General features: G+C 40.0%; 1 protein-coding gene across 5 annotated transcripts in view; it reads left to right on the top strand.

The window, feature by feature from the left end:
- DISC1 (DISC1 scaffold protein) overlaps positions 1–14437 on the top strand; it is a 161413-nt gene that overhangs the window by 21940 nt on the left and 125036 nt on the right. For all 5 annotated transcript variants that reach the window (XM_082215013.1, XM_082215009.1, XM_082215010.1 and 2 more), the window contains one exon: positions 12892–13039. In XM_082215013.1, the coding sequence (XP_082071139.1) occupies positions 12892–13039 (148 nt within the window). The remainder of the gene's footprint in view (positions 1–12891; positions 13040–14437) is intronic.

The following is a 14437-nucleotide window of genomic DNA, read 5'->3' as shown; positions in this document are numbered from 1 at the left end:
AACGAGGTGGGGGAGACTACATTAAGAACATCCTATTTGATCCTTACTAATTATCTTTGCAAAACATCATCTAAGACAGGGGTGGCCAACTTCCAAGAGACTGTGATCTACTAAGAGTTAAAAACTGGCAGTGATCCACCCCCTTTTGGGGGGTTCAGATCAAAGTTGTTGAGCTTTTTTGGGGAGGAAGAAGGCCCATTTTTTAGGCATTCGGATCAAAGAGTTGTTGTTGAGCTTTTTTTAGGGAGAAGCAAAGCCCCGTTTTTGGGGGATGCAGGGCAAAAAAAATGAGCTTTTTTTAGGGCAGCTGCTTTGAGGGGAGCCAGTTATCTACCAGTGATCTACCACAGACGTCCAGTGATCTACCGGTAGATCACAACCTACCTGTTGGATGTGCCTGATAAGACATTTTATTGTAGGGTTTCACTACACATGAAGATGTTTCTCAAAATGATCTGTTGTGTTGTATAATATCTCCCACCCTATGCTTTCTAGACAGTCACTGAACTAGACTTCAGCCCCCTTTCCCTATACAGTGGTACCTCAGGTTAAGTACTAAATTCGTTCCGGAGGTCCGTTCTTAACCTGAAACTGTTCTTAACCTGAAGCATCACTTTAGCTAATGGGGCCTCCTGCTGCTGTCGAGCCGCTGGAGCACGATTTCTGTTCTCATCCTGAAGCAAAGTTCTTAACCCGAGGTACTATTTCTGGGTTAGCAGAGTCTGTAACCTGAAGCGTATGTAACCCGAGGCACCACTGTATAGCTATGAATGGAATGGTGAATCTGCTGGAGGTCTTTAAAGATTAGCATTTTGGGCACAGGATTTCTTCCATATCATGAATTGGTTAGAGAGCACAAGTGGGTGATGAGGAACTGGAAGTATATACCGTATTTTTCGCTCTATAAAACACAGTTTTTTCCTCCTAGAAAGTAAGGGGAAATGTCTGTGCGTGTTATGGAGCGAATGCCTACGGATGGCAGGGGAATCCGCTGCAGTTGTGAGCTGTCCGTGGCTCTCTTTGAAACTGCAAAGCAGGTGTAAGCGGCTCCTGTCAGCCAGCCTAGCCGGGAGGAGGGAGAGAAGCAGAGCGGGGTTGGCTGCTTTAAAACAACCCCGTGCTCTATGTCCCTGCCTGCAGTTTTTTGCTGTCCGATTTTGGATCAGCCACTGTAGGGGCTGTGTGTGTGTGTGTGTGTGTGTGTGTGTGTGTGTGTGTGTGCTTGAGCTATCGTTCTCCTCCTCCTGCTTCCTGTTCACTCTCACAGCGCCCCAGTGCTCTCCTGCGACTTTAGGATTGATACTCTGTGTGTCTCTCTGTGTGTGAGGCATCGTTCTCCTTCTCTTGCTTCCCGTTCACTCCTCCAGTGCCCCTGCGACTTCCAGCGCCCCTGCGACTTTAGGATTGATACTCTCTGTATGTGTCTGTGTGTGTGTGAGGCATCGTTCTCCTCTTGCTTCCCGTTCACTCTCCCAGCGCCCCTGCGCTCTCCTGCGACTTTAGGATTGATACTGTGTGTGTGTGTGTGTGTGTGTGTGATCGTTCTCCTTCTCTTGCTTCCCACTCCCAGCGCCCCTGCCTCTCCTGTGACTTTAGGATTGATACTCTGTGTGTCTGTGTGTGTGAGAGGGATTGTTCTCCTCCTCCTGCTTCCTGTTCACTCCCCCAGCGCCCCTGCGACTTTAGGGCGACTTTAGCATGGATGCACATGGATCCTCAGGATTTTTGCATTGGGCTACCCCAAACTCACCGTCAGCTAACATGTCTGTGGCCACAGCATGAACCACAAAAATCATACATCCACTGTTTTGTTTAGAATATTTTTTTCTTGTTTTCCTCCTCTAAAAACTACGTGTGTGTTATGGTCTGGTGCGTGTTATAGAGCGAAAAATACGGTAACTTGTTTTATGGAGATTATGTTTCTGTGCTTTTCTCACCTTCTCATGAAAAGCTATTTTATTACTATGTCTGAAATGATTCACAGCTCAGGTTGGCCTAACCTCGTTGTAGCATGATCAGCCATGCCTGATCATAAAAGGTGTAGCATGGAATGCTGTGGTTGGGTTGACCCTGGGGCTCCAGGAAAACCAGAATTAATTCCATGGAGAGGGCAGAGAGAGGGATGATCTCTCTGCTGGTCCATATGTAGGTTTCCTGTGACTTTGGGGAATAATTTCACCTCTGACCTTCCAAAGGGCACACATTTCTGAGAGACCTTTCCCTAAACCAGCCTTGCCTGTTGGACTGTAGCCAAAACTAGTGGAGTGAAATATCTCTATCCCAATGTGTTATCTAGGAAAATATAGGTATTCTAGAGAAACCAGCTGTCTGTGATGAGGGGTCCACCAGTATCTGCCTGGTAGACTTGGTTGCCTAGCGACTTCCAAGTCACACCAGGTTTATGCCCTCTGTTGCATTGTGTTAGTGAAATCTTGGAGAATAATTATTGCCTGGAAATAGGTATTTATTCCCTATAATGGATATACATCTGATAATCTCTCTTTGTAATATGTGGGTTGCTTTCATTATCTCCTCTCAATTCCCCAGATAGTCTTTGCGATATTGAATATTGGGCCCTCCTGTAGCTGGATCTCTCTCTAATCCAGATGAACACAAACATTGTTTCCCAAAGGTATCTGGTCATATATCTTAGCATAGTTTTCTTGAGTAATGAAGAGAGATGAATTAAAATTGTTTTTACCTGGCAGACATTGGGGAGAGACCCATTCATTGTTCCCACTTCATTAATAGAATTTACATTTCACAATGAAGGCACCGATTAATCATTAACATTTATTGAAGAGGCTTTCCTGGGATAATACATTTGGGAAGTAGTTAATACCTTTTGCTTAGAGAATCTGTCTCTTAACAACAAAGGAGCAATACATTCTGATGAAATTGTGCTGATATTTCTAATTAGCAGGCAAGAATCTCCTTGGTACTATATGTTTTGACAAGTTTTTCCCTGGGCATTAAAGCTATTGTTTCATTATTGTGGATTTTGGGTGATATTTCCCTCTGCACAAGGTTATATTTATTCTGGGACCTATGTTATCATACCTAGGGTATTTCTTCTGTAACAGAAAGGCACAAATTTACCTTTATTTTCTTCCTTCTCCTTTCCTTTCTTTAGGTCTCTTGGTGAGTTTTAATTGAGATTTGTGTTCTGGTCAGGAATAACCCATTTGCTATTACTAATGTATTGGTAACAAGATCCTCTGGTAATAAATGATTAATTCATTGCAGCTGATGTAATAGTAGTTCCCCTGGAAATGTACTGGTGGTAACAGCCCCATGCGGCAATTCAGGCCTAATTTGATTTGTTGGCATCTGGGGACATTTCTCTCTTTAAGGCTCTTAGGTCTATATGTGAGTGTGATCTCCATTCTGATATTGGTGGGAGAGTGGAGATATAAGCTCCCGCTCCACCTTCCCTTCCCAGTAAGAATCAGACATGCCACCCTTGTAGCTAGTTAAGGAAAAACAAGATGCGCAGCCACCTGCTATGTATTTATGCACATTTCTAGTTTGGCCCAGTTCAGGGGTCTGCAACCTGCGGCTCCGGAGCCGCATGTGGCTCTTTTACATCTTTGCTGCGGCTCCGGGGCGGATACTAGCGAGGGGAGGAGGCGCATTGTGCGCCCCGACACTCCTCACTGTGGTGGGCGCTGTACTGGCTGTGACGTCGCATGGGGGCGGTGCGTGCGTTAGTCACGCACCATCCCGACGTCACCTTCCCACCCGCTGTCAGATCGTGGCTCCAGAGATATATTTGTTTTAAATGTCGCAATGGTTTTGCGGCTCCCAGTTGTTGTTTTTTCTTCGGAAACGGGTCCAAGTGGCTCTTTTTGTCTTAAAGGTTGCAGACCGCTGGCCCAGTTGCTTGATCTGTGAAGGGTTAGCTGTGTAGACAGCATTAGGCCTTTGTGCCATATTCAGCCCATGAAGGCTTTCCCACCATTCTGTACAACCTGATTCTGCCATATGGTAACTCGCCCTTTGGGTAATGTTGTTTCTGCCCTGTCTAAACTCTGGAGCGGCTCACAGGATCTGGAATGACCTCTGGAAATTCATTTCACAGCCACCTTGCTGCCCCCACTTGGGTTTAGCAAACAAGTGGTGCCCCCTTACCCCAACAAACCCTTTTCTCTTTGGTGTGCAGTTCTGTTCTTAGAGAAACAAGCTCCTTCACTGGCCAGGAAAACTTCCTTTGCCTAGATCTCAGGCTGTTGGGGGTGTGTGTGTGGTCTGGTTTCTAGCACAGCTTTCAAAATGGGCACCAAATTCTAAGAAGGGACGAGCTGCTTTTTAAAAAGTGTGTGTGAACTTACTGAAGAAGTGTGCATGCACACGAAAGCTCATACCAATAACAAACTTAGTTGGTCTCTAAGGTGCTACTGGAAGGATGTTTTTAATGTTGAAGTACACACACAGTACTACTAATTGTATGAAAATGGATGCAAATTCTCCCTTGCTTTGGTAGCTAATTGAGAGAATTCCAGTGAAAGTGTCAAGTTATCCACTTTTCCCAGATTTCCTCTGCAAATTCTAGTCAATTGCTAGCAGACAAACATATCTGTACCCATCACCCACTCATCAATATCTAACAATGCAAGGTGACTTGGGTTTCGTTTGTTTTTTTGTTTAATCTTTCCTTGGAGCACAAAGCAAAGGAGGGAAAGGTAAACAATAATCCGAAACCACTTTCCTAAGCGAATCTGACACTCAGGTGCAGGGTGTGCCTGTCCTCAAGCTCCTCCCTCCCACATCTGTTGTCCTAGACCTGAGTTGCATCCAGGGATAGGTTTCTCATTATGGGATTGCTTCTCTGTTACTGTGCTCCAGCAAGGGAACAAAGAAGCAAAGCTCCTGCTGCCTGCATTAGACTTTCAGATACCGTATAGGGAAAGGTCAAACTTGGTTCTTGTGTTGTTTACAGTCAAGCAGCATATGCATTTTGTTAAATAAACGAATTCTGAATCTTTTTATTTTCTCTATTTCATCAAATTTATATGGGGCATAAACTGTTTAAAAAACAACCCACAAAGTGGCTTACAAAAAGAAGGAAAGAGAGATATCAGTAAAAACAGTTAAAAACAAAAATCCAGAAAAGACTGGTTTTGAGGGTGGGGAAGGTTTAGGAATGAAAGGGAAAGGGCAGGGCAGTGGCTGGGAAGAAAGATATTGTGAGGGATTACCCATCCTAGTCATGGGGAGATATATATATATATATATATATATATATATATATATATATATTTATATATATATATAAAAATTAAGTGCTTATTTTTCTTTTTCTAGTGCAAGACCTGATCAATGGCTATAGCACTAATTGGGGCCCATCGTTGAGTGGGAGGACTAGGTATGGACTGTGTCAGGTCCGTGTGCTGTTTTTGTTGACATATTTAGTGTGAAATTGAGATGGTGAGACCATAGAAAGAAAAACAGTAGCTTAAAGGCAGCCCCCTGGTTTGTTTAAAATAATGAGCTGAACAACTAATTTAGGATGTAATCCACAGCCTTGCAAGCCTCACTGAAGTGATGGATTGCATCTCTAGTAAACAATCACAAGTTAATTGGATTTTATGGAAAACGTATGTTATCAGGAACTTCAGAAGGGTGAGAATTCCTGCTTCATACTTGCTTCTTTAACCACAATCCTTTCCTAGGACTTCATTAATGTTTGATACGCTGTGCACAATATGATTTAAACACCAATTAAATGGAATGCCTGGTGCTGGTAATATGAATAATGCATTCATTTGGATTTCAGTTATCATGTATCTCGCTCTCCTGCCTACCACTGACCACAGATTACCATACCTGCAATATATTGCCAGTGGTTTTGTGGTGGGAAACTCCTTGCCCTTTACTGACTTGAGGAGATGTTACATTGACATGACCTCAGTGAAATACTGAGTAGGAGGTCTTACATCGCCATCAAAGTTGGATTATTTTGATAGTTGGCTTGGTTGATTAGGAAACAGTAATTCTCTCTCTCTAAAAAAACAACAACAACTATATATCAGAGCAGCTGATTAAGGTGGAAAGTGAAACATTTTGCCACATAAATGAAAACTCGATTTTGTTAATCATAGGAACGTATATAATATTGTAGTGATTAACCAACTCCTAAAAGAGATCCAGAGTGTGGTTGTGTGAAAGTGCTGTTTGATGGTTTATTTCTATCTATATTGAATAAACACAGAGCACAGTCACAACTTTCATATTGGAAAGCCTAACTGAATAGGATATTGCACATTATCCTTCTGGATGATGCTAAGAACTCATTATTACTATTATATGTCTAGGGAGAGAAGCCTGAATTCTTTTTACCAGATTTTGCTTATTTTGAGTGTAGATATGCTATCATATGCAGATGCCCTGTTGAGTGACTATTAGGGCAAATGTATTGTTCTGTTCCTTGTTTTAATTTTAAATGTAACATGTTTTTGTTTTACACATTATTTTATTAATTACACAGTTTATTTATTACCCAATTTACAGTCTGTATGATGAAACATAATGAAATGGCTCATTTGTATTTACTTGCAATCTCCTCTTGATGGCCACATTACCATACGTACTCTCACAGGTAGGATGGTAGGGGGAAGTCATTTTGCCTGGCATAGCACAGAGGAGAAATGTTTCTGTTGTCCAAGGATGTTGGAATGTTGTTACGGCTCATTATTCATGACAGAACTTGACAGCTCCAAGGTTAAACTTGCTGCCAAGATTTTATTTTTTAAGTAAAATATCTGTGGGAGGTAGATGGAATGGGTAGCTTGCTTTTTTTGGTACCAATTTGAATGTTTGTATAGGATTTTTGGAGGGCATAAATGTTTTCAGATTATTTTCTTTTCAGTGTGGGCCCTGGCAATATGCACATGTGAAAGGGGTTTAGTTTAGGCTCTGCACACCGGTTGTATGTTATACTGTTGTACGTTCAAGTCCCACCACATTAATTGAATGCAGTTCAGAAAATCAAAGAGTTCACATACACATACCTTCATTGAATACTCCCAAAGAATATCTTTGTATCAGAGGAATGCTATTTCTTGTCAAGTGATATGGACAATCAGTTTTTAATTTATAAATAATGGGATTCAATGTTGCCTCTCCAGCTCTAAAGGCTCCTTTGTTCTTGATCTTCCATGGTTGGACATGATTGGACACCACCCTCTGATTCCCTTCAGATACTTTTTCCTTTGGACTCCAGTGATGCTGCTTGGGCTGCATAAACTAGTATGTGCTGCCAAAATTTCCCACTTTAGTATTTGAGTGGGACCAGCGATTTGTTAGCCACAATCTGCTTGGTATAGTGCTTCCTGGCTGAGTCTTTCACCAAACTGTGTGTGTACATAGCATATTTTTCCTACCTACCTACCTACCTACCCCCACCTACAAAACAATTCCCTTGCATCAAATAAAAAAGATGAGTATAAACATAACAAATTGCTTGGGTTCTTCAAATAAGGCATAAATTATTGCTCAATACATGATAGCTGTTTAGTAGGGATAACCTGAAAAATGAGCACCATTGTAGACAAAGACCCAGGGATAAGGAACTTCAGGCGGGATGGCCCTTTTAATTGGAGCTGGAGTTCAACAATATCTGGAGGACCACAGGCTTCCCATCACTGCTGTACACTCTTGTTCTATATTAGTTATACTTCTGTGGTGAAGTTCTGTTCCACAGATTACATATGAGAGATATATGAGTTTGCTAAGTATTTTGGGGAAATGTGCTTATTTAAATCAGTGTTTGCTAGCATGCACTTTAATCAACCCAGCAAAGTTTCAAAAAACCACTGTTGAAGGAATATACAAAACGAAAACCATATTTTGCTATGATGGGATCTTTAACTTAGTGTTTAGGACTAGTTGTGATGGTAATATTTAGCAATTTAGACCATACACATGAAAAATGTTTGATCTGAATGGGTTATCCATATAACTTTCTAATGGATGATCCTATCTGCTAATGTTGTATTCCTGACAAAATATTACACATCTTTGCTTTCTTAGGTAAACATTTACAGGATTATGCTGTTAGGCAAACATCAAATTTACCTTTGTAACTGAATGCAGACAGCAAGCAAGTTTTCAAGAGTCAAGTTTAAGAAAAAGAATCTACTGGCTTTTGAGGAAAAGACTCTTTTGGCTATAATGCTTTACCCTTGAGAATGGTACCAGGCAACAGCAGTATCTGAAAATGATTTATTATCTTAGTTATGCTTTGGACCACATTGCTTTAGAAAGTTAATTGTTTTGGCTTGCATATGTTATTAACTCTCTTGCAGATTGCTTGAATTCTTCAGTCAGTTTTATGACTTTTGATATTTATAACACATAGGTTAGGTAAGTGCCTCAGATAGTTTAGAATGGAATTCTTACCACACAAACAGTTTAGTTTAAGAGTTGATGTTGTTTGCTATGCTTTGATTTGGAAATGGTGGGCATTTCATCCTTACCACTTGTTCAGGCAGGTTATTGATGTAGAGTAACTTATAATTTGATTTGGAATGGAATGGCACCTCCTCTCATTTTAAAAGTAGGACAAATTGATTCTGTCTTTGTGTAATTTCTTATATACATCCTAATGTAGAGGTCAGCAATTTGTGACTCTGAAGATATTTTTGGATTACAATTCCCATCAGCCCCAGCCAGCATGACCACAGGTTCCCCACTCCTTCTCATAAAATGGAACTGTGCTTACAGATGGAAAAGGTTGTGTCTCTTGAATTAATCTTGCTCTATTTTATAGTAACACAGCATTTTGACTTAAATGGCACAAAAGAAATACCATGAGCATTGATTGCTTAAACCCCACTGAAGTGATTGTGATGCACACAACTGTGCTCTTATACAAAACCACCATTCATTTTTCTATCAAAAAAGTTCTTGTTGTGTTCCTTTAAAAATAGTGTGAACAATTGCCTATATCAATGTTCAAGTTTCTGAATGTCAATAGGTGCTGAGAACATGAACTGCCTTTGAATTCACTGGAAATATTGTATGTGCTTACCAAGTATTAAATGTTAAAGTGAAATGTATAATTAGGTATGATAGCGGCCGCCTTGGAGTACGTATCTAAATTTGAAAATGTTGCCCCATGGGAAATTTTCTTTATTTGAAAAGGTATTTTCTTTAATTATGTTCTCAAGTAAATTTTGATTATGTAGCCAGAATAAGGAATAATGGCTTTCTTTAGAGGCAATACTGCTGTTTATAATGGCTCCTCTCCTACTACTAAACCTCCAGGGAAATTTTGCAAATGCAATTATATGAGATCCTAAAAATCTGAGAGTTTTTCATGAAAATTCCATTTGCTGTCCTGCCTTGCTAAATTGGAGGAAGGAAGAAAAAGAGGTTTAATCTTGCAGATGCTGGACCTGCATTCATTCTATTCTGCTGCCTAATCAAGCGAACCAATCCACAAGACTGTCAGTGAGGATAGAAAATGGCAGCTTCTAGTTTGACAGCACATTGGTATTGTCATGAATGAGAATCTCTAAACACTTAATTAACTGGCCATAATGATAAACAGATGTCAGAGGAGCAAACCTCCTGCAATAATAATTGTCTAATCGCAGCAGAGTTTGACTGATCGGAAAATTCTATACTTGTCTCCTAGCATTTGTTTTTAGATAAAGGGTTCATGCTTTTCTGGTATAAGCCTATGTAAAAAGGTATGAGGTTTGGAGTAGTTCTATAATTTCATCAAGCACTCTTGAGAGATCTGGGAATATGAACAGGATGCCAACCCCTGTACTTCATGTATTGATTGCACTGCAGTTCATTTTCTGCCCAATATGACTATATTTGTCTCGCTGTCCGCTGTAGTGAAATTACATATTTTACGTAATTAATTGTGTAAATTGTGTAATTACATTGCCATTATGCTATTCTATCCCATTCATCTTGGTGCAAAGGAAACACAACGCAAATGGGAATCAACATAATCAATTATGTAACATTTGTAGATTGAAAGGAACAACAGTTGATTGCTTTCATTCTGGACAAGGGATGAACAAATGAACACTGGTAATTTCCACTCTGTTTCAGTTTTTGTTGGAATTCTCTGACATCCTTATTGCAAAGTAAGTCCTCTTGAGTTCAATGGGGTTTGCTGGCAGTTAAGTGAGTACACTGTACATATAATTGCAGCTTTAATAACCAAAAGATGAATCCTACTAAAACTTTATAGTTTCAGGAATGTTTTGTGAATCTTTTTGTGTTGGCAACCATGCAGCATACTTATATTTATATTTAAGTATAAGGTTTCTCTAGACTTTTACCACTACTTTATGTTGAAATCAACAGTGGCACATGCCATGGATTTTGACCATGGCCAGTTCTTACTACTTTATTTGAGTGTCTACATGTAGAAATCAAACAACAGGCTTTCAGACAAAACAGACTTGGATCCATTTCATTTGGTATTGTTTTTAAGGGAAAATACATCTCATACTTGGAATTTTATTGAGTTCAGTACATTAGTTAAAGTAACTAGAACTTAGAGTTTATAGAGGGATCGTCATAAGAGTGCATACAACCCAAACAGCTCTTTTTCTAAGTACTGAAAGCACTTCACATTTATTGGCTCTAATGGCAAATCATATATGGGATAATGGGAAACCTTTGACATCTTATAAAATGTACTTGTTGAAATTTATGTCCAGCCTGTATGCAATCCATTCTATGCAGCCTAGATTTCTGTAATTAAAACTGTGAAAAAGAAATAGGCAGTTTGACTTGGTTCTGAAGAAACATTTGGATGAGACAAAAGGTATTGGATCACTTCTTCCTCAGGTATTGGATCGTTTCCTCATGTAGATTTGTTTTCTGTAGGAGCAGCTATTGGGCGGAATGACCTTTACCAGCTGAAGTTGATGATGTAGTGGAAGGGACATTTTCCCACTTGACCTTTACACAATGTGTCATCTTGTCCTGTAGCGCAAAAACATGATGCAATTGACAGATTTGATGGAATGCTAACCTGACAGAAGCGTATTGTTTGGAAGGATATGTGTGTTGAAATGTGAACCCTGTAGCTATAGCATGGCAAGCTTTCCATGTACCAGTCATTCCTAGGGGACTGATGGCACAGAAATGGCTGCTAGATGTTATCACTGTTGGACATCTTATTCCATTTAGTATGTTATCACTGCCTCTCTCTGTGTGTGTTTTGCTCTTTTTAAATTGGACCTCAGTAATTGTTTCCCAGAATATGTTTGACAGTGTCTTATTCTATTCAGAGTATTAATGGGGAGAAGGGGGTGCTGCTTGGAGCAAATTACTTTGATTTTGTGGCAAATTCACAGGCTCCCAGTAGGTTTGTAGGTTCAGTTCAAAATGCTAAATGGTCTAGACTGGAATGGACCAGAGAGGGGGGAAGGGGAGTCATGCTGCAGAGAAGCAGCTTCCACGCCTCTTCTCTGGAGTAAGCTGAAATACAGGAGATAGGTGAACTTTAAAATCAACAAAAAATAAAGTATAGCTGCTATGGCAGTGGGTGGGAAAGGTACCCATAACCCTGTCTGTGGACTGTTTTTCTATTTATTGACAAAAGATACTGGACAAAGGGTAGGGATGGGGCATTGATTGGGAAAATGACCTTTGGGCAAAGGGTTATTGATACCTTTCCCCACCATTGATGCAGTCATTTGCAGGTGCTGAAAGCTGCACTGTAGTTTATAACCAAACTTAGAATCAGAGAATCCATGACAGATCCAACTTCCGCTTAAAAATCCCCAAGGAGGGATAGTCCCAAGGAGTCTGTTCCACAGTTGAACAGCTCCTACTGTCAGAAAGTTCTTCCTGATGTATTCCAGGGAGAATGCTTGGGAGAATGCTCATGCTTCTCTCACATCTAATTAGGTGGTTACTTCTGTGATGGCCTTCTCAAATTGGGGACCCCTCCAGTTTTTGAAAATCTTCACAAAAGCTGCCCCCATTTGCTTCAGTTTAGCCCTCATTTAGATGTATTTTCATTTCCCTCAAAGCACCTAGATGAATTTTCTACTTAAGAGTGAAATAATAGTTCTGATAATGAAAACTGAGTGATGGTGGTTGGAAATGGTGGAAGTATTGGAGGATCTTTTGTTTCTCAAAGAATAAAAATATTGTTTTACGTTTGTTTGAAATGAGTATATTTAAATATACTCTGTGGAATTTAAAAGCCTCTATAAAGAAACAAAAGGATGCTAACTTTTTTAAGTGTCAATTACTAACAGAAGATAGGCAGCTTCTTTATAAAATAAGATGTTAATATTGTTTTCAAGTATGCCTTTTGTCCAAGTTCTCAAAGTTTCATCAATGTTATTTCAACCCAAGACATAAGTTCTTAAGAAATAAGTTTTCGAATAGGGAATATAGAGTTGACTTACCCAAAATGAGATGGCACATAAAGATGGGGTCAAATAGTAGTTGTGTGGGCCCTGATCCATTTTGGGACACTAACAGAGGCAAAGGGTTAAATCCCCACAGTCTTTTTGCTTTAGTCCTGATTCAAATTGCCTCCCCCTCCACCTGCTTTTTGGTGGAGGAAAAAAACAAGCGTATGATTAATGTCACATCTAATTTTGCTGTAAGCATTTGATGTCAGTACTGCACGTTTCATAATGTGTGTTACCATTTTCAACAGTGTATGCAATAATGTCAAGGGTTGGTTCTTTACATATATATAGGTTAAGTAGCTTGGCAACCAGTGTGACTCTTTGGCTGCATTTTTAATAATGTCGCTATCATTTAAAATATTTCACATAACCAAAGCTTTCTGTCTATGATGTGTCCCTTTTGTTTATCACTATACCAGACTTTTTTCGAACAAAATATAGCCCGGAATCATTTAATTATAATGTGTTTTCCTCCTTGTTTTCCCAGTTGATAAATTTAGAAGAAAACTTGAAGAGCTGGAGAATGAGAAAAGTGCACTAAAATTTCAGCTTCCTTCACAACATCCTTCAATTAGCAGCTTTTTGGAGAGATTTAAAGCACAGGTTCAAGTGGCATTGTATGGGGAAGTTCCTAGGTAAGTTTGCTGGCCCTAGTGGTATAGGATAATGTTTTAAGCTTCCTTAAAAACTGTGCTGAAATTTGTGAACATAGGGTGAAACCCAGCACTCAATTGAAATCAATGGGCCTTTGTCATTTATTTATTTATTGAGTGAGTGAGCGAGTGCATTTATATACCTCCCTTTCTGCCAAGGCACCCATGGCCGACTTAAAAGCACATGCCACTATTTGCTGACTTGCACACTTCTTACCAAAAGAGGTCCAGGGAGCTCATGCAGTGTTAGGATGCTGAGCTGTGAACCAGGAAGCCCTTCATTTGAATCTTGTCTCTGCCATGAACTAACTGGGTGGCCTTAAGATAACTAACTCTCAGACTTGGCTCCTCCATCTGCACATTTTGGGATAGTGATACTGCACTGACCTATTGTTGGTTGATCATATATGTATCTAATGATGATGACTGTTTAACAAGAAGTATTTCTCTGCAAACCTCACTAAGGGCTACGTATAGGTCTGATATATTTAAGAGTGACTTGCACAGGAGAACATCTAAATGGATTGTAGATCAGCCTTCCCCAAACTCCTGCCCTTCAGATGTTGGCTGGGGCAGACAGGAAGTGTAGCCCAAAACATCTGGAGGGTACCAGATTGGGGAAGGGTGTTGCAGATTATTACTCACCATAGCAGAGGTCCTGACATTTTCTTTTCTTTGCTTAGCCTCTCCCTCAATCTCCTACTTCATGGAAAGAAAACCTCATACTTGTCTAGATTATTCTTTCCTTGTTCAAGTCTTTTATAATCAGTTCTTTATGACTGTTACTGTCTTTGCACAAGCATTTGTCAAGGTTCATATTTTCAGTGGGAAAGGCGAGTGGTATTGTCCACACCCTTAATGATTTCCCATGTTGTTCTCTCATGCCCTCTTAGCAGGTCAAGTGTTTCCGAACTAATCAAATCCCATGTGACTTTCATAAGTGACTTCAGAAGGCATTTGACTGAACTTTGAAACTGTAACTGGGGAATGAATGATTGTTGTGTTATAAGAGAAATTAAAGAACACATAGTTGCAAAGGATATATCACATGAATTAAATGATTTATCTGTTCAGCCTTGCACAGGCCAGCAGAATCTTCTATTTTATACGCTAATAAGGGAAAAGAAGCCCCCCCGCCAATAAAAATCCTGCTTCCAAGCCGACCCAAGGGAATGTGCTTGAACCCTTTTTAAACAGGGAACTGTGCAGCATAGTTTCTGTAAGTAGTGGTTTCATAAGATGGTAATCCAGCAACATGCTCACCTTAAAAATCTAATTTCCTATTGGATGATTTTCCTAACAAGAGTAGGAAAATGTTATTTTGAGGTGTGCTATCTTCAAGTAGGACCAGTCATCTAAAAGTGCAATCCTATGCATATC

Source organism: Podarcis vaucheri (genome assembly GCF_965113315.1).
Source record: "Podarcis vaucheri genome assembly, chromosome: 3".
NCBI lineage: Eukaryota > Metazoa > Chordata > Lepidosauria > Squamata > Lacertidae > Podarcis > Podarcis vaucheri.
The sequence above is the reverse complement of the archived record's forward strand: the minus strand, read 5'-3'. Positions and strand labels throughout refer to the sequence as shown.